This window comes from Sarcophilus harrisii, chromosome 2 (assembly GCF_902635505.1).
Source record: "Sarcophilus harrisii chromosome 2, mSarHar1.11, whole genome shotgun sequence".
Classification (NCBI taxonomy): domain Eukaryota; kingdom Metazoa; phylum Chordata; class Mammalia; order Dasyuromorphia; family Dasyuridae; genus Sarcophilus; species Sarcophilus harrisii.
In genome coordinates, this window is record NC_045427.1 from 619,596,774 (window position 1) to 619,623,253 (window position 26,480).

General features: G+C 46.8%; 1 protein-coding gene and 1 long non-coding RNA gene across 11 annotated transcripts in view; both read right to left on the reverse strand.

The window, feature by feature from the left end:
* Positions 1–12,499: 12,499 nt before the first annotated feature.
* LOC116421959 lies at positions 12,500–14,272 on the reverse strand. The gene is made up of 2 exons (XR_004232553.1): positions 13,905–14,272; positions 12,500–13,785 (listed from the first exon to the last, which is right to left on the reverse strand). It is a non-coding gene; the product is annotated as an uncharacterized LOC116421959 (long non-coding RNA).
* Positions 14,273–14,403: 131 nt separating this feature from the next.
* The window catches only part of NEO1 (neogenin 1), a 228,917-nt gene continuing 216,840 nt past the window's right edge, over positions 14,404–26,480 (reverse strand). For 4 of the 10 annotated variants that reach the window (XM_031956658.1, XM_031956656.1, XM_031956657.1 and 1 more), the window contains 5 exons: positions 26,118–26,210; positions 22,589–22,747; positions 18,567–18,830; positions 17,804–17,940; positions 14,404–14,591 (listed from right to left, as the gene is read on the reverse strand). In XM_031956658.1, the coding sequence (XP_031812518.1) occupies positions 14,508–14,591; positions 17,804–17,940; positions 18,567–18,830; positions 22,589–22,747; positions 26,118–26,210 (737 nt within the window). In that variant the 3' untranslated portion in view covers positions 14,404–14,507. Of the gene's footprint in view, positions 14,592–16,877; positions 17,441–17,803; positions 17,941–18,566; positions 18,831–22,588; positions 22,748–26,117; positions 26,211–26,480 lie in introns of those variants that run through there. The other 6 variants (XM_031956650.1, XM_031956653.1, XM_031956651.1 and 3 more) reach the window with 6 other exon arrangements.

The window sequence follows — 26,480 nt, forward strand, 5'->3', positions numbered from 1 at the left end:
CGTAAGGGCATCCCTGGTGGCTCATCCCTCCATTTCTCCCAGCTGAGATTCAGTCACAGGCTTAAGGTGGGGACAAGAGAGAAGAGGAGGCCTCAGGGATGGAAAAACATTCTCAGGGAAAAAAAAAGCCAAACAAAACCACGAGCTCTGAAGGGGGAAATCCCTCCCTCTCCTCCTCCCTCCATCGACCTCTCTAGCTCCCCAGCCGTTCCCCATCACTGAGCAGTCAGTGGATGCTATTACCATGGAAACAGGCCCAGGAGTCCCGTTGCTATGCTGGCTGCCACACAGACGCGTCCCCATGACAACTGCCCCTGGCGGCCTGGGTCAGGCCAATGCTTCCTTCTTGGAAGGTACACTTATATACTGCTCTTAGGCTGAGGGCAGGTAGAGCTTTGCAGTTTAGAAAGAAGAGTAATAGCTAGAGATGAGCCTTGCTTCTTGACCCCTCCAGTGCTATGTGAGGGGATAAAATAGGGGGAGAATAGTGGTATGGGGAGGCCATGGAGTAATCTCACCCTCCTCCCTTCCCCCAGTTTAGTGAGAACAGCTCTGAAATTCTCCTTGCAAGGAAGCTCCTCAGCATTCTCTTTGGGTCTGGAACTAGGACCCTGGCCTTTGAAGGTATTGGCACTGCCAGGGAGAGGCAAACACTGGGAAAAGCAGAAGAGAAAATCCTCAGCCCAGAACTCAGTGGCCAGGGAGAGGCAAGCACGGGGAAAGCAGAGGAGAGAAGTCCTCACCCCAGAACTCAGTAACTGGAATGAGAAAAGTCAGCAAAAATCCAGTCTCCCACCTGAATAGAGTAGTCTTTGGGAGACTGACTGGTGACTGCCTCTAAGTCTATGGCTAGCTCATTCAAGAAACATTCCACAGAATCACAGAACATTAATGATAGAATCTAGTCCCCCCTTCTTCCCCCACCAACTTTAAACTGAGGTTCAGAGAAGCCAAGTCATCTACCAAGGTTGCACAGATCAATGAATATCAGAGATTAGACCTGAATTCAGGTCTTCTGAACCAAGTCCAGTGCTCTAAAATAGTGTCTACCATGTGTTATAACTGATCCCTTCAATAATTAAAACAATATGGTCATGAGACAGTGAACTACTTGAGATCTGGAAGAATATATTGTAGGTGGAAGACCCCCTCCTCAGAATGTTGGAAGGGTCAAGGGACAGGATTTAGGAAGAAGGAGTGGATTGGGGATCAGGCCTTGGGTACCCCATTGGTCAGCTTTGCTGGGCATCCCTAGGAAGCCATCCAAAGGACTCTGTCTTCCACCTGATGTTTTCCTTTTTGTTTTTTTTTTCCTAACTATGACCCTTGGCCCAAGTTAGCCTATCTTCTGCCTCCTGCATATGTTCAACTTCTAAAAACCAGTATCTCTGATTCCTAATCACTTCCCTCCCTTCTCCTAGCATTGGCCTTGTATCAAGATGTTCCAATCTGGCAACTGTCCCCTCTTTCCCTTCTATTCTCCACATCTACTGGTTCCAAACAATAAAGCTGTATTTTCCAGAGCTTATTCACAAGGAAGAGGAGAAATCAATAATCACTTATTAAACACTTACCATGTGCCAAGCATTGTGTTAAATGCTGGGGATACAAATCCAAGCAAAAAGAGATGGTATCTGTCCTCAAGGACATTTTAACAGAGAAGATGACACATAAAAGAAAAGTGAAAAGGTAGAGGGGAAACTGCTGAAGCAACAGGGCAAAGCCCAGAAAATGAGGGATGACTGGAATGGACCCTTCCTGAAAATGAAGGTTCTGGGAAGAACTCACCCATAGGAGAAAGGTGTTATGGGAGAGAAGAAAAAGGCAATTGAAGTATGGTGAGTAAGACCAGAGAGAGCTCATTAAGATAATCAGGTTAGAATAAGAAAGGACTTTAGAGATGCTCATTTTGTGGAAGGGGAAACTGAGGTCTAGAGAAATGAAGCAATTTATCTAGTTACACAGAATCTCTGTGTAATTCAACTTTCTCCCCATTCCAGAAAGTACATGGCATCGTCAGGAACTCAGATGCCCTGATTCCAAATCCAGTACACTTTCCAATAAATCACAGGCTTTATGTATATAAATAAACTCCAGATGGGATTACACCTAATTTTTCTAAACCCAATTTTCTGGCAAAGTTTTCCAGAGTCTAGCTTATCTCTTAAAATGCTCTAAGCCTAGAATTCCAGCTATCTCACCTTCTACCTCCACCCCACACCTCTGTTCTGGCCCATTCTACGCAGATCCATCCAGGATACGTTGAATTCATCCCTTGACTCATTCTCAGTTATTGGTTAGTGATGCTTTCTCTCTATTGCCCACCAAGAAAATGCTAAGAAACTAGAAACAGAATTCCTAGGACTCCAAGAGAACCCATGATTTTATTACCTTAAATTTTCTTCTTTTTTTCCCAGCTTTCTACCACTATTTTAATATTTCTCATCTCATCGTGTCTTCTATTTGGCCCATTCTAATTTTCAGGGAGTTTGTTGCTTAGGCAGGATTTTGTATCTCTTGTGCCAATCTGTTATTTCCAGTTCCAATTCATGCTTTCCACAGTTATCTTTTCTTTACCAGTTTATCCCTTCTGTATTCTCATTTCATTGATAAAAACCTTCCCACCTCTTTACAAAACTTCTTGCTTTATTTTTTCTTTGCAATTCTAGTTCAGTCTGTGCCCAAGTTGGGCTTTTCTTTGGGGCTTTGCTTATAGATATTTTGGAGTCATTATCTTCTTCTGGGTTTGTGCCTTGAATACGTCTGTCGCTCTAATAGCTTTTTTAAATGATTGGGATTCTTTTTTTTTTCTTTGCTAATTTTTTCAGCCTGTTTTTCTGACTTCAGACTTCATATTATGTCTGGACTTTGTATATTTCTGGAGAGAAGATCTAGAATGGCTTTTTAAAAAAGGATTATTGAGTGTTGTGTTATTCCATGTTCTTAGGGATAGCTTGGGATGAGAATCTGCAAGTTTCCATTTTCCCCTTAATGTTCTAATCCAGGGCAAAGTGTGAATGCTAACCCCTGGTCTGAGCTCTGCAAATAAATGCCTGACTTAGGTGTGGGTCCGAACAACAGTTGACTATTGCAGGATTCGGTGTGCTTAAGAAGCTCTGTTGGTTAATACCAATGGAATTGAAGGTTCCTCTTAGGTCTAGGATTCCTGTCCTGGATATTTCCTCCAGAGTTCAGACTATGCTACATCCGGGAAATGAGCCAATTCTGCTACTGGGGTCAGAACCACACAACTTCTCTATGCTTTAGACCTCACTCTTAGTGCTTGTTTCCCTACTTCCTTTCCCCAAGTAACATTTACATTCAGGCCCCTTATTCAGTCAATTCTAGATCTGGGACCTAGAACCACGTAGTGGGTGATCAAGCTGCCAGATGGCATCAGGTTCTAAAACTGCGCCCCAGGTATGGCTTGGAGACATCCCATTGCTCTGGTGCACAGCCTCACTCTGGGCCCTGGAGTGCTCTAGACAAACCCGTGTTTCTTTCAGATTTCTTCTCTAATGTTCACACTCCTGATTCTGGGCAATTTCTCATCTCTAAAGCATCACACACTATTCATACTGACCATGTACTTTTACATTGCTCTCTGAACTATTCTCAACTTAAGTTTGTCTTTGAAAAGCAGCTATTACTTGGACTCTCACTAACAGCTTTTGTTTTGATGGAGAGGCCTGCACAATTTCCCTAAGTTCTCACTCCGTCCTACTCTCTTTATCACCTCAGACCCCAGGATATTTCAGCTTGGCTCACAGATTACCTCCAAAGTTCACAAAGGCCTAAATGCCCTTATTACACTATGCAGTTTTAGAGTTGGGGATACCTAAGGAGGGAAGCGCCAGTATGATCTAGACAGGGGTCCTCAAACTACGGCGGCGGACCAGATGCAGCAGCTGAGGACGATTATCCCCCTCACCCAGGGCTATGAAGTTTCTTTATTTTAAAAGCCCACAAAACAACGTTTTTGTTTTTACTATAGTCTGGCCTTCCAACAGTCTGAGGGACAGTGAACTGGTCCCCTATTTAAAAAGTTTGAGGGTTCTGAATTCTAGCAGGTTCTCTAAGAGACTGAAGCTTTTAGAGGTAGACTGGAGACTCCCAAGTTTAGAGATTTAGAAAAGGAAAATTGGCTCAGGAGGCATGAGATATTGATGAAAATAAAATTCTTTCTACTCATTTCTGAATTAATATTTTAAAAGGACATAGATATTTAAAAAGGACAAAAGGTTTAAGAACAAGAAAAAGGGGATTAGGAAAAGCTTTCCAGAGCATATTGCACCTGAGCTGGTCTTGAAGGGAAGGAAGAACATTAACATCGAGTTGGGGGTATGGAGTGGTGGGGGTGGGAATAAAGTCTGCAGATGAAGGATCAGGACAAGAGGAAGAGAGAAGGTCAGTAGCACTAAAACATAGAGAATGTGAAGTGGAGCCATAGATTTTAAGCCTGTAAAGAAAGGCTTGTCGGCAGGATGGAAGGCCTTGAATTCAAGAACCAATTTATGCATCAGGCAATGGGGAGTTTCCTGGGTGGAGTAACCTGATTAGAGTAATGCAGTTAGAAGATGATTTTTGGCAGTTGTGTGAAGATTATATTGGAGAGAGAATAGCCTGGAGGCCTGAACTCGTGATTGCCTGCCCGATCTCATTTTTTCAGCCTGCCTCACCCTCCCCATTGCAGGTTTTCTGAATCTCAGGTTGTCCCCTTCACAAACTGCTCTTCATCTCCTACCCCACTCCTTGCGCTGTACTCTTTGGGATCCTCCCTTCTCAATCTTGCATCTTCTCATATTCAGCGAGACCAGCTCCCTCCTGATAATAGTCATTACAAATAGCTAGCACTTTTATCATGCTTTAAGCATCACAAAGTGTGTTAAAAATATGAGCTCATTTTATGCTCAAAATGACCCCAGGAAGGAGGTTACTATAACAATTATTTTCACTCTACAGCTGAGGAAATGGGGGCAGAGGTTACAGAATTTGCTCATGCTTGCCCAGCTAGTAAGCGTCTGTGGTGGATTTGAACTCAGTTTTTCTCGACCGCAAGACTAATGCTCTATCCGCTGAGCCATCCCGTCCCCTCCATGCTGTCTGTCAGCTGCTTTTGCCCTCAAGGACCATGTGGAATGCAGGTTTCCTTCTCTTATTGGATGGGCAGGCTACGGCTGTGTGGGACTTGGACCAGTTCTGAACATCCCTGGCTAGCGACACTTGGGACTTGGCCCTTGGCTTCCTCTGGCTAGGATCTGCCAGCGTTGGAACTGCTTATTGGGGCCAGTCTGCTTTGCCACAGCTGGCTCCCAGTAATCTCTGTTAGAGCATGTTTGCCTCAGTGGCCCTGTGCTTCCCATGTCAGATCCACGTCACAGTGACAGCTGAAGGTCAGGGGCCCCCGGAGGACACTGCTAGGAGCCCGGTGCAAGTCCAAGGCTGATTCTTGTGCTGGGGGCAGGCGGAACGTTAGGGGGGGCTGCCAGCCCAGGGCAAGGACCCTCCTGGAGGGGCAGCCATCCTCCCGGAGGGCTTTGGCCCCTGGCTTTGCTCCCCCCTCTTGGCTCTGTTTCCTGCCCTGCCCTTTTCAGGTCAATCCTTGGGGTGTGAGTTAAAAATAACCATCTTACCATCACAGGCTGGAGACTCTTAAAGAGATGGCTGGGCATAAGGCCCAGCTTGGACTCAAGGAATTTGGCCTCTCAAATGTCTAGTCCCTGAGGACTTCTTGGTGGTAGCTGTAGCCCAAAGGGCAACCCCTGCCTTTTGCCTGTTCTTTGGATAGCTGCAGATCATAAGAGAGTGAGCTGACGGTGACTGAGACATGCCAGCGACGATGTCCCCAAGTGCCAGAGGACTGACTCTTTAACCCTGAGTGGGATTTGACTGATTATAATTAAGGGGACTACAGGGACAGCTGGGCAGTGCGATGGGTAGAGCACCTGCCCTGGAATCAGGAATCAAATCCGACCTCAGACACTTAGTAACTGTGTGACCTTCATGTAAAGGATGAGCTGGACAAGGAAAGGGCCAGTATCTTTGCCGAGAAAATCCCAAATGGGGACATGGAGAGGCAACCACGGCTGAAACGACTCAACAACCTCACAATTGTGAATTAAACCCAAATTAAATGAAAGGATCTTCCTTAATTTACTTTTCCTATGTGATTACCCCAGCTTAGGCAGGATGCTCTCCTCACTGCTCTTGGTTCATCAGGTACATTCCATTTTTGCTCATGTTGTTCCTCCACCTAAAATGTACGTCCCCTTTCCCTCTAGTTCCTTCTCAATCTTCCAGGTCCAGCTCGGATACATCATTTATAGACTGAATTCCAAATTCCAAAAGTTTGTTAAATCCAGTCTTGTTGCAAATCAATTAACAGCAATTTTTTAAAAATCCCATATTAAGCACCTACTAAGTGCCAAGCACCATAAGTTCTGCAGATAGATATAGTCGTAAAGGAAACTTTCACACAGTAAGTCTTAGCTTGCTGCCACCTCTTGCCCCCTCTCCTACTCAATTGCGAGCTCCAGAGGCAGCAGAGGGGAGCACAGGGCTGGACACAGCAGCGGTAAATAAAGACTTGTTGACTGACAGTAGCTTGTTTGTTAGGTGAGAGGTAACTATCAGCTCCCTGAAGGGAGGGACTCTAAAGTTTGTCTCTTTTTCTCATAGCACTGACATATAGGAGACATTTAGTAAATGCTTGCCATATTGATAAAGGTGGTGAAGTTTGGGAGGAGAAAGAACATCGTCTATGGACGTTTGACAGTTGGCAAGTGTGATAACAGCAGGGTTTGGGATTTGGGGTGTTCACGTATTCATTCTGCTATCTGGATGAGCTTGTGCAGGTTTCTGCACCTGAAAAATAAAGAAGCTACCATAGGTAAATCCAGTGTGTCTTTCAGTTTGTAAAGGTACGATCCTATGTCATTTAACCTGAGTCTTGTGCAAAATGGGAATCCCAATGCTCTTACCTTATAGAGCTGTTGCAGACATGTATGTACATTAAGGAAGGCTAATGGGATTAAACCATTATATACCCTTAGTTCGGTTTCCAGACACAGGGAGAATCAAGCTGCTCATCTTGTTAGTGAAGTTCAAATGATTTCCTTTCCAAACATATTATCTTATACCTGTCAGTCACAGAGTACATTTGTCCTTATCTCAGTCTCCCAAGATAGAGCTTCCTGCACTTTCCCTCTCCTGCTATTTGATTGCTCAGAGGAACTGAGCATCTTTGGGATTTCACTTTTTCTCCTGTTCTGTAAGTATATAAGAATGGCCACGTTGGTTCAAGCAACTTGGGCTCCTTTAGGTATCAGTGGCCTTGTATGACGTATTGTGGTTGGGTCTGGCTGGATTCTCTGACATCCTCTTGAAAGATTAGCCAGGGATGTTTTCATTAGTGGATATTCATAACTTTTGTCATTCATCGATTTGATGAAAACTTTTTTGAACAATGTTCTCTTATTCTTCTTCCCCACACTAACCTTTTTCTACAGCAGAGGAAAAGTCTTGGTTTTGGAAATAGAGGAGTTCTTTTAATTTTTGACCATGCTAGTCCCTAAGCCTTTAAATTTATTTATTTATCTCTAAATTCTCTAGGATAATGGAATTACCAAGGTTCTTGCCCACATGGACTTTCTTAAGCACAGCCTTTCCTATTCTCAACCTCCATCTTAATATTTGAGGATTTGGTAAATGACTTTCCCTTATCAGTGGCTTCCCTTTGCCACCAGCAGTAAATACAAAATCCTATCCTTGGCATTCAAAGCCCTCTACAACCTAGCCCCCTTTCTAGTCTTCTTACACCTTATTCCCCAGGACATGGGCCTCCACAAACAAGCCACTTCATCTTAGTTCTGGGCATTTTCTCTGGTTGTCTGCCACATCTGCAATCTCTCCCTCCTTCACTCCAACTACTGATCTCCATGATTTCAAGCCTCCACTAAATCCCACCTTCTCCAGAAGACTTTCCCCAAGCCAATTCCAGTGCCTTCTTTTAATTATTTTTAAATTCTTTTCATTATTTCTTGCTTATACTGCAGTTTGTTTTGTATCTATCTTTTTGAACATTGTTATAGTAAGCTCCTTGAGGGCAGGGACTGACTTTTGTTTCTCTGCAGATTCTTAATGCTTGGATCATAGTAGGCACTTAATAGATAGTTACTGAACTTATTGGATTGGGTTGAAATCCAACATATTATAAATTTCAATCAAGTTCCTTCAGAGTGTTTGTCTTCTTGGGCCAAAAAAATTCAATCTTTTTAGTTCTTTTGCAGTCATTAGCCTTTCTTCCTTCCCTTCGGAACTGTGTCTTTCTCTAGATTTCCTCTAGTTCCCATAAACCTTCTTGAAATTTCAGCATATGTTACACAAAATTCTAGGGGTTGATATACCACAATTTTCTCTAGATAAAAAAAAATGATGTTATTTCCAAAATTCTTCTCTCCCAGGGAATTTACAAAAAATATTTTTTAATTCAGAAAATTGGTCTGTTTCTCTATGAAATTCTCTGACTTTAGTTTCCTAAACTTTCCCAACCAAAATAAACAAAAAACAATCTTTCCTTTAGTATTATTCTGAAGATTTTAGACAATAGCCTTTGGTGTGGCTCTTTGAAAGTCTAAATAGACTGCTAACACTGTCTCTTCCTATGGATATGCTTATTTATCTATTGAAAGAGTCAGGGTGAATCAGTGAGACAAAATTTCCTATCCTTGATTTATATTAATGAACACAATAAGGATTGCAGTTTTAGCTTATTATTCTATATGCAAGTTCCTACAAGGAGTAAATTAATCATATAGATGGAAATCCTTTGACCTAATTCCAATGGCTCTGTATCTCTACTGTGCTTTAGTTCAGAGAGGCACTGACTTAGTTTGCTTGACATTCTGGCATGGAAATTTTTTTGAACAACATTCTCTTATCCTTCTTCCCCACCACTAACTCTTTTCTACAGCAGAGTTCTTGGTTTTGGAAATAGAGGACCTTTGTTTAATTGTTGACTGTGCTAGCCCATGAGCCTCTAAATTTATTTATCTAGCTCCAACTTCTCTTGGATAATGGATTTATCAAGGTTCTGAGATAGTATCGAGGTCCTTGATCTCTTTTGGTTTTCCAGTCACCTCAGTTGTCTTATGGATGCCTTTACAGGGTACTTCAGCTATGTTTTCCTTGGTGTGGGTACAAAGTCACTGGGACCTCTCAGAATTTAGCTTGGAAGATCCTTAATACAGAGTTCATCATTTTTCCAGCATGATAGAATTTATTCAATGGTTGAGGTCTGGTGGTATAGTCTTTGCGATTCTAGGGTTTCTTCTGTTGAAGAAGAGAAATGATAGGAGCTTTTGAGTATTTAAAAGAGTATTATGAAAACGGGATTAAGATTTGTTTTTCTTGAAGTTGTGAAACACATTTAGACTTGATGAAAGGAAGAAATTCCTCATGAGTTATCCTAGAATGGAGTGGGCTGACTCAAGAAGTTATTTTCGAGTACAGGCTGGGCTTGCCATTTGACAGATTTATGCTAAAGGGATTCTTGTTCAGATAAGGCATGTGTTGTACTAGATGGCTGCTAAGGTTCCTTTCAATTCTGAGATTCAGGGATACCTTAATGAAGCTTAAAGAGCAGGACTTAATTATCAAACAGAAACCCTTCATAGTTTAGGTCCGAAATGAAAGACAACCCCTGAATTCTAGTATTTTTAAAAAATACAAAGGGATCTCTGCTTTGTACATATTTGTTTACATGTAGTTAGATTGTAAACTCCTTGAGGGCAGGCAGGGCCTGATTTTTGTTTCTTTGGGATCTCTTGTACTTGGAATATAGTAGACACTTAATAAATATTTACTGAACTTATTGGATTAGATTGAAATCCAATACATTAAAATTTTCAGTCAGGTTCCTTCAGAGCAATTTCCTTCCTGGGCCAAAGAATTTCAATCTTTTTAGTTCTTTTGCAGGCATAAGTTTTCCTCCTTTCCCTTAGGAACTGTGTCCTCCTCTGGATTTCCATTTTGGTTCTTGAATGAAAACAGTAACAAACAATCGCCTTAATAATGCAGTTCCCAGGACTCTACTGTGGAAGACTGACTCAAGCCCTGGAACAGCCCAGGACTCCTGTCCATCCTGTTCCAGTCTGGCCAGGGAGCTTGCGATAACCATGCTGATGCCCCAGCTTCTAATGGGCTTTAAAAGGCACGAATTGCAAGGCAGTGATGGCAGCCCCATTACAGCTCCTGTGTGTGTGGGTTTTGTCCCGTTACCTATTGGGTCTTTTTCTCAGAAGAGTACTGGCTCCAGCCAGAGCATACGCCTGGTTACATGGACTTCCATTTCTGGCTAACTTCCTCATTGTGGTCGCTAGACTTCAAGCTTTCCTAGCCTCAGCTCCAGGGTTCCCACTATGATGCTCCTGGCCCCTGTCCAGGATTATCCCACTCTGACCCACCCAACGCAGGCTTTACTTTGTTTTAGGGGACTTGTTCTATTTATACTGATCTCACCCTGTCCCTCTGATGCTCACTCAGGAAGGGACCTGGACTTCTGTAGAAATGGACATCTAGGGAACTAATCTTGAGAGGGTCAATTCCTGGTCACTTGAAACTAAAGGAAAGGAGGGGAGTGTTGACCTAGATCTGGAATCCTAGCTCTTTATTTGTTAGATAAAGTGGGTTTCCAAAGGGGTGTATTTTGCCCAAATCCCTAAGTAATACGTGTCAGGAAGCCACGAACCCAGATCCCTGGATTCTCCTCCAGGCTCTATTCCACATTTCAGGGAGTGCAGGGAAGCGTCACCAGCCAGTGCCGGCTAGGGTTAAATTCAAAAGGTGTAACGGGCTGGCTGCTGGTTTAGGGGCTACTTGTGTTCATGACTGAAAATAATGCAAAGAGCAAGAAATGAAGGCAGGATGGCAGAGGTAAGCGCTCTGGGTGTGGCAGCTCAAGGCCACTAATCCGGGGTCACAGTGAAGTCTGATGAGATCTAACCAAACCTCTCCGTCCTTCCCTTCTCTCAGTCTCCCAGAGGCACACGGATGGTCAAGGCTGCCCTCTTGTGGTGGGCCGGACAAATAGTCAGGAAGGAGAGCTCCTGGTGCTCTCGGTGCTCCCCTGGGAGTCAGCGTCTCCTTGGCTCGGTCTGTGGGCCCAGAAGCACCAGCTCCGCCTTTGTGCCCTTCCCACGCAGCTCACATCTTTCAGACTCGGGTGGGGAGATGCTCAGATTCTTGGGCAGAATCTGTCGGCTGTCCCTCAACAGAGGGGTTGTGTCTGGCATGGGGCTCTGGATGAAGCCGGCATCAAACACCTGCCACTCAGAGGACTGGACAGCTTCAGCCTCTGGACAAACATCCCCACTGGGAAACAGCTCAAAAGCTACATGCTTTTACTCACTTAAGGAACAATGATGAAATCAGTTCTGCTGAGTCCCATCAGTGTGTCCCACTTTTGACGGGCTGCTTCCTTCTGGTGGTTCTCATCTCTTACATAAAGAGAGACAGAGTTCATGGTTCGCTCTAGCAAGAGCTGACTTGGGTTGCTCCTTTTCTAAAGCGTAGAGAAGTAGAGCTTAAGGAAGCATTCTAGCACCAGCACTTTGAGAGAGTGTGACTCACAAGAGAACGCTGGATCTGGGGTCATGGGATGGATGTAGGGTCAGCTCCTGGCTTTCCCACTGATTGCCTGTGACCTCTGGTCTGTCTCCTCATCTGTGAAACAAGCAGGTTGAAACTGGACGACCTCTGGTGTCCCTTCCAGCTCTGGTTATATGAAGATAGGTAGATTTTGAAGCAAGAACAAATATAAATAGGTATCTACTAATAGTGACACATCAGCTTTTTTTTTTTTTTTTTTAAGAAGAAAGAGAAAAATTTTCAAAAAGAACAAACTTTCTGACCAGACTAGAATTTGATTGAATAAAAAAAGTGTATTGGATTTCCAATACTAAATAATAAACATGAAATTGTTTTTTAAAAGGCCATGGAGTATACAGCATATACTACAGAAAAGCTGGGGAGGGGGGAGAAAGAAAAGAAAAATGTGTACAGAAAGGAAGAATTCTACATAGTCCTTCAGCTTCTCCTATATCAGATTAATAAATCAATATACAGATTTGCTTCAAATTGTTATGAAGAAAGCTGTTATTCCACAGCTTAACCATCACCCTAGAGCATATACAATGTTTCAGGTTCAAAATCACAGGATAATGTAAGAAAATGTATTAAATGGTGAAAAAAGTGTAATACAGAATATACGCTAACTAGAATAAAACATTTTTCGTTTTCTTGTTTAACCTTTAAAAAAAACCAACTTTGAACAGTTGTTTAAAAATAAGCCATCATTGAAAAATACATCCCACCTTGGCCCCCTTCCCAATTTCATGGCAGTATTAATCCCCAGGGATGTTACAACAGTGCAGCAATATTCACAGAGCCACCATTTTAGAATCCTGGGTGTACATTTCTTTGGGCAAAAAGTTAAGACATCTGCAAGGTAAACACTATCACCCTCGTCCACCCTCACTGGAGCAAAGAGAGGGCTAGATGTTATTTTCAACCTTCTAGCTTATCGATATTCCTGAATACTGTCGATGGAATGTGGGATCAGCTGGTCCAGAGACGGGGGTTCCAATGCTGTACTTTTCATTGCCTCAGGATAATAAAGAGTTCATCATTTAGAAAAGTGCACAAAAAATCCAGAAAATGAGGAAAAAATCTTTTTTACAAGGAAGTTTAAAACCCAAGCCAAGCGGGTTGGTGGGCTGATTAGTGGGTGCCGCCCTCACTGGCTGACTTGATGGCTGGTCGTCCTCTCCCACGGCAGGCCATTGGTTAGTTACAGGGCACAAGTGAGTCCACTGCCCTCATTCCTACCGATCCGAGAACCCTCAGCTGCTGAAGCATGCCGGTGAGGGTCAGAGAGCAGAGCGTGGCTGGAATCGGCCCCTACTTGGGGAGCAAGCCGCTAGATAGACCTCTTCACCCCTTCACTCAAGACACTGAGGAAGCACGACCTCACTCAGAATCTGATTTCCAAGTTCATTCTTCGTGGAAACTTCTATGTCTTTGTTTTCCTTGCAACAAAAGATTACAACACAGCTGACACGGATGTTTCATGAGAAACTTCAATTTTCAGGGAGACTTCTTTTCTCTGGTTCTGGCTAAAGGCTGGTTAAGGGGAACTTAGAAACGGGTAATAGGAGAGGAGGAAATTCTACCAGGCTGACTGCTCCATCAGGCTCTCCTTTCCTCGGCCTCAAGAGCAGAAGGGTAAGACTTGGATCCCCAAACTTATCTCGCTCTGCAGGTGGTTTAAGCTCTGGCTTCTTCAGGGACCTTGAAGTTGTTGCAAGCAGCCTGGGGTAAGAGGCGCGGGCTCTATGCTTTGAGGTCTTGCTCCCTTTCTATCTGAAAGATAATTAAAAATCAGCATTGCTGGCGAAAAGCTGGACGGCTATGCTGACCTTCATCTTGGAGATGTCATCTAGGACACTTCTAGAAATCCGCCGTCAAATCTTGCAGCAAAACTTTCCCAGCTTGGAAATGCAGCCCCTGGAGCTCCAACTAATTCCTCACGAGGAGCTCTTGGCTGAGGAAAGAGGCATTAAGCACGAGGGATCTCTGTGGCCAAGCTGCCTTTATTCCAAGGCCCGCCACGTGCGAAGAGCATTTCTTAACCAAATTCGAATGAGACTGACTGCAAATTAAAGCAACAGAGGCTGGGATGTGACAAGGAAGAACATTAAAAAAAATGCTTCCGATTCCTGCAGGACTCTGGAAGAGAGGACACAGACTGAGACAACCCTGGGGCCTTCCGCGGCCCTTCCATGCCCTTCACTGCCCCCCGCCCTCCCCATCCCCCCCCACACTGAAGCTGCACAAAAGTGACAAACCTGTCAATGTTACATCGCATTCAAATAGATCTGTAATCTCGCGGGGATGAGAGGAGAAAGTCAGGCCTTTAATAATGATGATAAAAAAATAACAATAATAGAAAAGCTTACAAACAGCCCCGCGTGAGGCCCGGCCGCTGGCGGAGGGCGGGCCCTCGGAATAAGAGCGGCTCAGGGCCCGGGACAGGCCGCGCCGCAGGCAGGGTTCCCACACACAGAGGCGAGCAGAGGCCGGGCCGGGGACGGCACTCGCTGCTCTTCCTTTGGGATTACAGGAAGGCTCCCTTAAACAAACATAAAACAAAATACGAAACAGGCGAGTTGTACGCCAACGCCCATGTCCGACACTCTGATCTAAGGCCTCGGGCGCCGGCGCATCTCCGCTGACCTGGCCCTGGGCGCCTGCGAATGGCGCTGCCGCTGCGGGCGGCCTCGGGGCAGAGGGCCCGGTCTGCCCCGCCGCGCCGAGCCGGGCGCCCTCAGCGGACGCCCTGCCCCGTGGCGGACGCCCGGCCGTCCTCTCTCACTCTGTACAGTTCCTCCTTTCCAAGGCCGAGTCCCCGGCTCCGGGGGCGGGCGAGGAGTCCGGTCCCGCGCGGGCGCTCACGCCGTGGTGATGGCGTTAAGGTCCTTCATGAGTCCTTCCAGGTGGGCCATCTCTTTGGTCAGCTCGTCCGGCTCGTAGCTCTGGGGAAAAGGGCGGCGGGTCAGGGCGCAGCCTCGCCCCGAGGCGGGCCCGCCCTGCCCCGAGCGCCGACACCGCCCCAGCGCCGACACCGCCCCTCGGGCGCCGAACACGCCCCTCAGCGCCGACACCGCCCTCGGTGCCGACACCGCCTCTGCCGGACTGGGAAGAACAATGCTACAGAGGGGCGGGGGCGGGGCGGGGGCGGGGCGGGCGCTTGGACTGAAGGAAGCCGCCGGGCATCGGACAAGACAGAGGGGAGGGGGAGGGGGAGTTCGGTTGGTGGGGGGAGGGAGCACGGGTCAGGGCGGGAGCCGCAGCGGGAGGAAGGAGCAGCAAGTTGGAGACTTGGGCCCGAGGCCCCGTGGGAGGGAGGGTCTCCCTGGGAAGGAGGGCGGCCGGCCCGGCCTCGGCCAGAACCCGGGGAGGCGGAAGGGGGGAGGGGCGGCGGAAGGGGGGGAGGGGCGGCCAGCGCCGGGCTGGCTGCGGGGCAAGGAGAGCGGCAGCGCCAGGGCACGGCCCGGGGCTTGGTGACCCTCTGAAGGAAATGGGGAGGGGGCTGGGCGGGGCAGGGGCGGAGCCTCAGACTCGGACCCGTTCCCGGCTGTGTGACCCCCGCCACGGAACCCCGACTGTCCCCGCAGAAAAGAAATTGCTGAGGCCTGGGGAGACCAGACCACAGCGGCCCCCCGCGTGCCCGGGGGCGGACTCCGGGCTGGCAGGGGCAGTGGGGCCGCCTGGGGCCGCGGGGAGTCTCCCCCCGGCCGGCAGTGCCCTGCCGCGGCTTCCACACGCATTCTCCCTTTCTGAGCTTTTATTGATACGGTCTCACTGCATGATTATTTTGTAAAAAAAAGTTTTATTAAACTGTTAAGAATCCGCGGACAAGCAACGGAAGCCATTCATGCCGGAGGAGCCCCCCTACCCTGCTCCGAGCGCCCTGAGGAAGCCCGCCTCATCTGGGCGCGCACACCCGGGGGTGCTCAGGGCGAGGGGCCGCAGGCCGCCCAGCCCCGGCCATGCCCTTCCCCCGTCCTTTCTCCGGTCACCATAAGCTGGCCACAAAGCCCTCACTGCGGACGTCTTCTCCCATCAACAGTGCTTTCGAGCATCCCTCAAGTGCCGCAGATGAAGCGGCCCCAACAGGCCCGGGCGTTCCGCCTGCAGCGGCTCAGGCCCCTAAGCCTCCCCCTCCCCATGCTGCCTCGGCAGAGGGCGGGGAAAACTCCATGCAGATCCTGTGCTCGGCCCCCCCTTATAACCCCGGCCCCGCAGCCACATCCAAGGCTCAGCATTCCTGATGTGTCCCGGGCACAGTTCTAGCAGCTGACAAGGCCATGAGCGCTGCCGCCCCGGAGCCCATCCTCAGCTGGGGGGCCCAGGAGCGCCCCTTGGAAGTCCCAGCCGCCGACACCCCGGCGGCTGAGCAGGGCAGGCCCTGATCCGCCCTCTCAGCCCCGGCTGCCTCCCTTGCCTGTAAGGAGGGGCTGGAAGCGGCCCGCTCCCTTAGAGCCCTAATGCAGAGCCCCCGTGGCGTGCCCGCATCAGCCCCTCGTCTAGGGCTGGGCAGGAAGGAGTGCTCTCTCCAGCCCCCTGGTCCCTCTCCTGAGCTCCAGGCTCACACCCGCTTGGGACGCTTCCCACACCAGGTCCTGACGTTTTGGTCACGTCTGGCTCTCTGTGACCCCATTTAGGGTCCTTTCTGGCAAAGGTGCTGGAGAGGTCGGCTATTCCCTCCTCCAGCTCATTTTACAGATGAGGAAACTGAGGCAGGCACAGTGAAGCGACCTGCCCAGGGCCACCCCGTCTGAAGGTGAGTATTCCTGACTCCCCGTCCAGCTGGGCTCCAAGCCCGCACTCCATGCACTGTGGTGCCCCCTAGCTGCCCCTGCAGCATGTCCCGTGGGCCTCCCCAAACCGAACCCATTAGCAAAAGCAGACAAAACTCAGAAGCTTTCTGCCAAAGGCCCCATCCCCTTCCTAGGCAGCCACATTTGTTCTCACCCTCCCAGCCCTTAGGCAGTGCATCCCACCCAGTGTACCCGCTCTCCCCAGTCTCACCCCTCCCCTCTGCATGCCCCCCCCCAATTCCTCCTCAGCTGCCCCTTCCCTTCTCAAACTCCAGCCACGTCCTTGTTTGCTCTCAGAAGCAGCACAAAACCCTTGTGACAGGGTCCTCTCATGGCCTCCACTAGTCCCCTTCCCATCCTCTCCTGCTCGATCACAGCCGCCTCCCTGAGGCTCCTCAGTTGTCTCCCCCCCCCCAGCTGCTGTCTCTGAGAATCATGTCTTTCTCACCTCTACCTCTGTCCAAGGGTCTCCCCTGGCTCCCAGGTCTCCCCCTCCTCAAAATCACCTTGTATTCCCTGTGCACGTATTTATTTCTACACACTCACACTCTCCCCTACAGAACGTAAGTTCTTTGGAGTCAGGGACAATTTCATTGCTGTCTCCCTGGAACAGAGCCCGGCACACAGCAGGGGCTGCAGTAAATGCTTGTTGGCTGACTGACGGATCGACTGGCGTTTCCTCACATGCTGTGGATTTTCAACAACCACTGGCAATCACAACCCTAAAGCTCTAAGGTTGAGAACCATTCTGGGGTCATTTATCCTATTTTATTTTCATGTGAGGCAATCAGGGTTAAGTGACTTGCCCAGGTCACTGGGCTAATACATGTCAGGTATCTGAGGCTGGATCTGAACTCCAGGGCTAGGGCGTTACCCACTGCACTACCCAGCCCCCTGGGGCCATTTATTTCTGCCAGACAGTCCAGATGGTGCACCCTTAGTGGCCTGTGCTTTGACATTCTTGCCTTAAGGAACGCCCGGAGGAGAGCAGCAGAGACTCCCTGCCAAGCAGAACACAGCCCCTGGCACTTTAGTCCTCAGGTTCCCTTCCTTCCTGTGAGCCCCAAACTCAGGCACATCCCCCCCCCCTTTGGTCACTGAGGGATGCAAATTCAGACTGCAGAATGAATGGGGATGACCCAGATGATCCCATGAAGACCAAAGGGGAAGCAGGCAGCAAGAGGGAGATAATGGACAGTGTGTCTGTGCCAGCTGCTGGACCACCAGCTCAGCCCAAACTGCAGCCATGGACCCCTAGTGTCTGGGCAGCATGAGCCCCCCCCCCCCAGATTCCACCCTCTTAGACTGTCAGTGGTCATGATACCAAGTGGCAAGACTGCCCCCTTTGAAGGCAAGTCACTTACACTCTCTGAGTCGTCCAGCATCCTGGTGGTCTCCTGCACATCAGGGGCACTGGGAACAATCACAGGCATAGGAGGCCGGCTTCTCCCCAACGTCCCGATCGACGCTGTCTTCACTGAGTGAAGGTGATGGTTAGGAGCTGAGAAAGAACGTTTGCACTGTCAAGAAAGTGCTTGGCCACAGCCTCTGCCTCCAGTGGTTCCCTTTGCTCAGATGGGAGCCCCCTGAAGCACCAGAACCAGGAGAGAGGGGGGCAGAGCTAAATACCAGAAATGGGTCTGGGAGTTCATGGGAACTGATTTTGTGGTAAAAATCACTGCCCCCCCCAAGTAAGTGTGTGTGTGTGTGTGTGTGTGTGTGTGTGAGAGAGAGAGAGAGAGAGAGAGAGAGAGAGAGACAGAGAGAGAGACACAGAGAGACAGAGAGAGACAGAGAAAGAGAGAAGGAAAGAGAGACACACAGAGACAGAGAGAAAGAGAGACAGACAGACAGACACAGAGAAAGAGCAAGAGAGAGAGCAAGAGAGAGACAGAGACAGAAAAAGACGAAGAGAGAGACACACAGAGACAGAGAGAAAGAGAGAGACAGACAGAGAGAGAGAGAGACAGAGACATAGAGAGCAAGAGAGAGACAGAGAGAAAGGGAGAGGGAGAGGGAGAGGGAAAGGTAGAAGGAGAGGGAGAGGGAGAGGGAGAAGGAGAGGGAGAGGTGGTTTCCTCTCCATGGTGCTCCTCTCCTCCCTCCCTGTCTGTTCTGGCCCCTTACCTTGCTGGGACAGCAGAGGTGTGCTTGGTAAGGCGGGGTCATAGGTGGCGGGCCCTGGGGATGGGACTGCTGGCACAGCGAAGCTCTTCAGCGGGTGCGAGGGGCGGACATGGGCCGTAGGAAGGGTGGGGCCAGAGCCTTCTTCCTGGGCACTGGACAAATAGGAAGAGCTGGTGGCTCCCTCGGGATCCGGATGGTCAGTGCAGCACGTCTGAGATGAGGAAGCAGGTAAGGTGTCGGTGCTGGGGGTATTCCGAACTGATTCTGCAGGCAAAAAAGGGAAAAAACCCCAAACCATTAGCAGTTCTTGAGCCCAAGAAGATGTCTGAGCTCAGCCTTTGGGTCCCTTCTAACGCCAGGGTGAGTCAAACCATTTGGGCTGCCACTTTTCCCAACAAGGGTGGGGTTAATGGTGAGCTGTTCTAAAACAACCCCAGCAGCATGAAGATCCATTCCTACTATTTCTTCTGTTTCACCAATGTCTTATAAGTTCAATCCAACAATCCCTTACGAAGTGTCCCTGTGCTCCACAAGGCGCTACAAAGAGGTGCCAGAGACACTGGGTGAAACAAGCTCCACTCTCTCCTGGGAAGGAGCCCGTGCCCTTCCTGGGAGGGGGCGCACAGAGCCGAGCCACAGATAAATACGACACAGGCCGCAGCAGGACGACACAAGATGGAACATTCACAACAGGGAGGATTCCTCGGGGTTGGGAGGCGCAAGGCAGGTTCTAGGGAAGAAGAGACAGCGAGCTCGGAGCTGAGAAAGGCTGGGCCGAGGCAGGCAACGTGAGAGTGGAGAAGCAGCAGGGCACGTGCAATGGGCAGGAAAGGTGGGCTTAGGGAGTCCCAAGGGGGCTGCCCACGGGAATGGGGAACCCCAGGCAGGGCGGCAGCAGGGGGAGTGCAAAGGAGCCGGCTGAGGCCCGAGTGAAAGGAGGGCGGCACGGCCAAAGGAGAGGAGGGAGTTGGACAGGGAGCATGGTATGGCAGCTCAGCCTTATTTCCCGTTGGATGGGCTGAGTTTGAGAGGAGCACCAGGCGCCCGGGTCAGGGTGCCCGGCAGGCAGCAGCAATGGGGGAGAGCCAACGGCATCAGAGGAGACGGGGCAGTCATCTGTCCCTGCTCTGGGATGTGCTGCCCAAGGGGAGTTGAAAGGTGGTCACAAAAGCCGAGGAGGGGTCTGGTTGTGGAAGAACAAAAGTGTTGAGAGAAGAGCAAAGAACTAGGACAGAGTCTTGGGCAGTGTCTCTGCTTTAGGGACCATAAGGATGTAGAACTTACGGAAAGAAAACAGGGATTTCTCTGAAGGACTCTGAAGTAAATGGGGAAAAAGTGGTAAGGAAAGCCTAGGCTCCTGCAGATCCATATTCCTGATATATAAAAGATAATGGTTCTTAATTCTCCCTAATTGTTTGCAGCCTTAGATGATCCTCTGTGTGCTCTCTTCTATCCATTTTTACGCACCAAGCATCCTTGAGGTGCCTACAGGCTCCCCCGTCCTCACTTTAGTGTCAGGAGAAATAATGGTCATAGTTGCCGACCTCCAAGAGTTCTGGACAAGACCGCTCTGTTCCTGGCCCCAGACAGACCCACGGAGCTGGAAAGGAGCTCAGAGGTTGTTGAGGCCAGTCTGCAGTTGGTAGAATCAACTATCTCCTTTGGTTTGAAGACATTTAGTGAAGGGGGCTCAGAGGAGGAGGCCAGCTGAGGAACCTCAGACCAGCCAAATCTGGGGTGGCTCAAATTGTTAGCCTGTTTTTCTCAACATCAAACCTACCTACTCCCATTGCCCTCCCTTCTCCCTAATCTCATCCTCCTTCCAATATCTGAAGACAGCTACCATGTGGTCCTCAGCTTTCTAATCTATTGGTGGAGGACCCCAGGCTAGTCACGCTTCTGGTTGTATCCTTCCCTTGCTGTCCCTGTTTTCCTTCTGTGCTTCCAACCCTGATATCCCTTTACATCTCAAGTTTCAAATCACTCAAATAAAGGTCTCTTGATTTAACTTTATATACTAGTCTGAAAACTCCAGTCATCCCAAAAGAGGATTTTGACAGGGACTTAGAGAGTGATACAGACAGAATATTCATAAAATCTGGGGACCTTCCCCCACAAAGCTGGGAAGGACTAAGGGAGCACGGTGACCTTTCAGCTGCTGTCCACTCTTCCTTGCTGCACTCAGCACATATCCCTATTTTGTGACCTTGGCCAAGTCACTTAGGTTTACCTCACTTTCCTCAAGTGTAAAAAGCACCCACTTCTCCAGTCGTAATAAGAATTAATGAGTTATTTGTAAAGAGCTCAGCTCAATTCCCAGTACAGAAGAGGCACTTACAAATGCCTGTCCCCTTCCTCTGCCTTTCCCTTAATCCAGTCCCATGTAGCATAATTTTTTTCAGCTCTTGAGAAGGTGGCTGATGATGAAGTATTTGGAGGACAAGGGGAGGTTAAAGCGTTTCCAGTTCATCCACTGAGGGAACCAAGGACATGCTCAGGTTGGAGAAGAAAAGATGACCTGTGTGAAAGGGACCAGATTTGTCCTGCTTATCTTCAGAGGTCAGCATGACTAGCCTGGGCAGAAAATGCCAAGAAACATGCTCCTGAGCATGGGAGAGTGGGAGGGCTCCTTTTCATGGCTGCCCTCCAGAAAGCACAAGCTGAATGCTGCTGGATAAGATAGACTTGTAGGCCCCTCCTCCTAGGAGACCTTTTGATTTGGGGGTTATGGTAAAAAAAAAAAAAGTTTCAGAAATCGACTATAACGTAATATTCAGTAAATTCCTTCTTATATAAGGTTGGCAAATCAGGGACAGAAAACCCTATTGATGGATGCATAAGCATAAGTCCTAGAAAGAAGAATGCAATTGTGAAAAGTATGTCAAGTGAATTTTTGTACCTCAAAACTTCTATTTCACTCACTTTCTCATAATTTTGTAGCTGATCTCCACTAGCTCCTACCCTACCATTTACTTTCTTTTGCCTCTGAAAGCTACTGTGTCTGTTATTTAAAGAGCTGCCACTTTAAAAATGGCTTCTAGAGTAAAGAATCCTTTTGAAAACAAACAATTTCTTTCAGATTTTACTGAATTCTATTCCTCCTGCCATTGTTAAAACCTTACCTTGTCATGACACACACTAAGGGGGTTTCCAATGAGGGCAGGGGAAGAGGCCCAGTTACGAAGGGAGCACGGTGACCTTTCAGCTGCTGTCCACTCTTCCTTGCTGCACTCAGCACGTATCCCTGGCCTAACTTATGTCCTTGCTGCCTCATCAGAGCGGGTTCTCTTTTAGCACAGTGCCTGGCACCTGGGAAGCAATGACTGCTTGTCCAAGCTGAGACACTGTGAGTAAACGAGGCAAGGCTCTGTGGCTCAGAGTCTGCACTTTCCCTCTCACATCAGCCCAGTGCCAGAGCTTTATCACTCAACACAAAAACAAGCTGAAGACCGGAAGGTCCAGGAGAGAGCGTCCTCACAGCCACTGCCAAGACTGCTGCCTGGTGCCCCTGCCTGGCAACCCCATGGACGACAACATAACTTCAAGAACTGAACTGAATTCTGAGGAAGACACAGTTTACTATGTTCATTATGCTACTAACCCAATATTACAATTACCCACAGGAAAGACCCCCCCAATTTGTAAGTATCAGGTAACTATTGAGTGTGTTCTTTCCTTCCAAGTTTTCATAGACTTAAAAGAGAAGTAAACAATGGAGAAACTACTGAATACAGATGCAAGTTTATGACCTTACAAAAATGAGGTTATTCATTAAAATCACATACCTTACAATGAACACTCAAAACAGGAGAGAAAGGCTGGAGGTGAATTTTAGAGACAAAAGAGAAACAGTTTAGGGAAATCCTAAATTATAGCAGGGAACCTACTTAGCTACAGCTGAAGGGTGGAGAAAGCTCCCCAACCCCACAACTAAACTGGGACTTGTGTAAATTCTTGAGCATTTCATTTCCCCCAATTCTTTGTGGACAAATTCTCACTGGTCCTTCATACTCGTCTCTCACCTGTAGAATTAGCCCTGTCTGAATGGGACAAGGATGTGCCAATGGGCCATGGGCTGCCCTGAAGGTGGAGATGGCTGCGGGTCGGAGAGGCGAGGCTGCTGGAGTGGAAATGATGGTGAGGGTTATCGAGGGAATGGATGGGATGGGCACTAATCACGGCTGTGGATGAACACAAGACAGAAAAATGCTTAACATACCTTCACAGACACACATACGTTACAATAACATTACAATCAGCCACTTCCCTCCCCATGTGCAATCCAACAATTCAAGGCCCTATGAAAAGGGACAGTCATTTATTGTTTTGCATTTATTTTTATGTCAACATATTCTCTTTGAAAATTACTTACAATGCAAATGTTAATTTATGTTTCTCATATGCTATAAAAGTATATTGAAATAAAAATCCTTCAAGAAACTTATTAAACCACCCTGCTAGTTTTTGACTGAAGAGCAAGACACTTGATAAATATTAGTTCAATATATGAATGGATAGTGGTGCATTTGTAATATACACAAATGAATGTAATGTGTCTGAAGTGTAACACAAGAGGCTTCTTCTCTTGCCAACAGCTTACCAAGCAATCCTTGCTAGTGGCAGCTCACAGGAAGGAGTGAGAATCTCTTGGTTTCTTTAAAAGATATCACTGTTTTGAGGTTTGACTGCATTCTTTCTTCATTTTCTACTCTGCCTGATGGGAGCTTATGATGAATTAGCTACTTTGGGTATAGAATCCAAATTTGTAGTTTGGGGGAATGTCATGTTCTTTTGAGAAAGTGAATATAATTCTTAATAAAGGATCTTTTTACATGTGAACTGGGTTTAAAGAGACATGCTTTATACAAGGGCACCAAATACTTAAGTCTTGAGTCTGGGAAGAATAGTCATTATGAAATTCCAAAATTCACTTTCTCAATATAGCCAGCTAAACACCACCAGAAAATGACTAAGAACAAAATGACTAATTTGATCTGTAAAAATCTTTTTTCTTTCTTTTCACAGAATTTGAAATAAAAATACAATTTTTTTCTTTATACAAAGACTCTATGATTGCTATGATTAAGCTTAACTCCTTTTTGAGATTTAAGAAAATGCTATGTCATCAGGGCAGTTAAAGAATTGTGGTGTACATAGCCTGAGGGGGACTGAGTGGAGGGGGCTGGTCCACCAAACCTCTGCTTTCCCCCTCCCCTCCACAAATCCTCACCTACAAGTCTGGCTGCCTGGTTCCTACACTTTAGAGTATTGGACTGATTCCATTCAAACCATCACAGAGAAGTATCATGGAGCAATGCAGCTGGCCTCGGAGTCATGTCCTGACTGAGGGACTTGGACAAATGTCTCTTTGCTTCTCAGGGGCCCCAGGCAGTTTTCTAATAGCAGGAGCTCATCTCCACAGTTGGAAAGAATCACTCTCAGGGAGCTCCCTGCACTAATGAAATCACAGGTTTGGGGAAAAAATTAAAAAGGCCCCTAAGGGGCACATCCAGACTAACTACTGCAGCTCAGGTCTTTCAGAGATCGGGGTATACACCACAGAACAAAAGCTCTAAGTCACAGGAGCAGAGCATCAGGGTCTCCAGGAATTAGCAGCTCTCAGGAAGCCTCTTCTCTAGGGGCCGGGGACAAGGACATGCACATTTATCAGCAATAGCAAAGAAATGCTGTTCTTTTCCAAAACATCAGCAGGAGGAAGACAGAAGGATAAATGTACAGTCTCTTCACTCAGGTTTAAAGTCTTCTAGTTATTGAGACTCCTAAGAAGGTAATGCTCCTTTTTAACATCTCTCTTCTCTCACTGGGTGTTTTTGCAATCTTAACCTCTACCTAACCACCACATCAACAGCTGCTTTATTCTGGAGGAGCCAGGTCAGTTGGATTCTTTAGCTCTCAGCAGTACTCAGGCTTTAGGGATCAACTTGTGAGAAGACCCTGCTTTACCCGTGACCAGGATATATTGGTGCCTTCTAGTTTAAGATGAAGGATAGCAGTAGGAATAATTATTATTGTCATAACAACTATGGCCAAAAATACTGCCATAAGGATTACTGAATTAAGAGAGATGACTCATATCTATTTCCTCCCTACCCAATGGTAAAGTCATAATAATTCATCGGTATTTCTACCTAAGCATGTTATATTTTTTCTCTCTTTCCAAAAAAAAAAAAAAAAATGAAAGAATTAAGTTGACCATCTTTTCCCAATATACATAAATTGGGAACAAATCTGAAAATAAGGATGATCATTCTTTTGTTATTTTTTTAAAGGAAAAACTAGCCTATGTGTGTGTGTGTGTGTGTGTGTGTGTGTGTGTGTGTGTGTAAATAAAGACTCTGAATCAAAACCAATAGAAACTGAGATTCATTGATAACTTAGTCCTGAAAATGTAAGAAATGACCTGAAAAAATGAATATGTCAATGTTTGTGGGTAAATTCTTGAATCTTCTGGCCAGTTATTAGCCAAATACAGTTTATTTTTTCCCACTTCCATTTTTCTTAACAGAAATTGATAGCTAATTTATGAATAGACTATTCTTGCTAAGCTATCCTTTAGAATCTAGCATCAGCTACATTTAACATGTAGATGGGAGAAAATTTTCACTAAGTTTGCCCAGGAACATAATGGGAATGATTTTCTTATTACTGGGAGAAGGATTTATTCATGATTATTTAATCAAAACTTTGGAATAGGGACTCCATGCCACAGGGGAAGTTATTTTTCTCAAAATTCCCAATGAGCCAAGGTATTTAAAGGACTTTACTCTCTCTAAAACAATAAAATATTCTTAAGAAGCTTATCAGTATTGAACAGATATTAAGAAGGATAAAAGTTGTTAAAAAACAAAAACAAAAACAAAACACACCACCAAAACAAATCAACAAAAAATTCCAAAATGACCTTGCTTTCTCATATAGTGATCTAGTCTTTATGTTTCTCCACCATGTACTTCTTGTTGGGATGGTCAGGTCTGCTTTTAATGTGGACACTCTATTCCTCTGAGGCATTTTATAGATAAGCAAACAGAGGCATAAACAACCTTAGGGTCATAATTCCCTCCCTACACAACAAAGGATGATCACCTCAGTGGTTTTTAAACCCTTGATTTAAAAGTTCCAGATGACTGATGATTCTTTGCAAGAAACATCAATTTTAGACTCTTGGTAGGTTTCTGATTGGCAGGTGGTTACCATTTATGCCTTAAGCCAGGGGTCCTCAAACTTTTTGAATAGGGGGCCAGTTCATTGTCCCTCAGACTGTTGGAGGGCCAGACTATAGTAAAAACAAAAACTTTGTTTTGTGGGCCTTTAAATAAAGAAACTTCATAGCCCTGGGTGAGGGGGATAAACGTCCTCAGCTGCTGCATCTGGCTCGAGGGCCGTAGTTTGAGGACCCCTGCCTTAAGCTCTCATCATTAAATTTACTGATGAACACTGATATTAGGGCAAAATTAAGTTAGTCACTGGTGCATAGCTCTTTTCAAATCTATTAACACAATTAATGAATTAACAGAAATATCCTAAACTTACGCTGGGGTGGCTGAGAGTCAAAAGGCATCATCATTTTTGGTCTCATTCCTCGCCTTCCAGCCAGTGTAGACATACTATCTTCTGATTCATGCCCTAAATACCAAAGACTAAAGTTAATTACAACCTAGTAGTCAGTCCAGCAATACCACTTAGAAGCTTGATTTGAACAATTTTAGTGTGGTGAAACCAAGAAACACAGACACCATTGTTAGTTACATGATGAACAAATCTCAAAATACTCCTTAAATGTCAAGGAAGGAGAGAAACTCAGGATAGCCCTGTCTGAAAAAAAAGTGGCACTGAGGGGCCCCCTACTTCCTTTCACTTGTTAGAAGACTGACTATACAGTCAGAGTTCTATTCA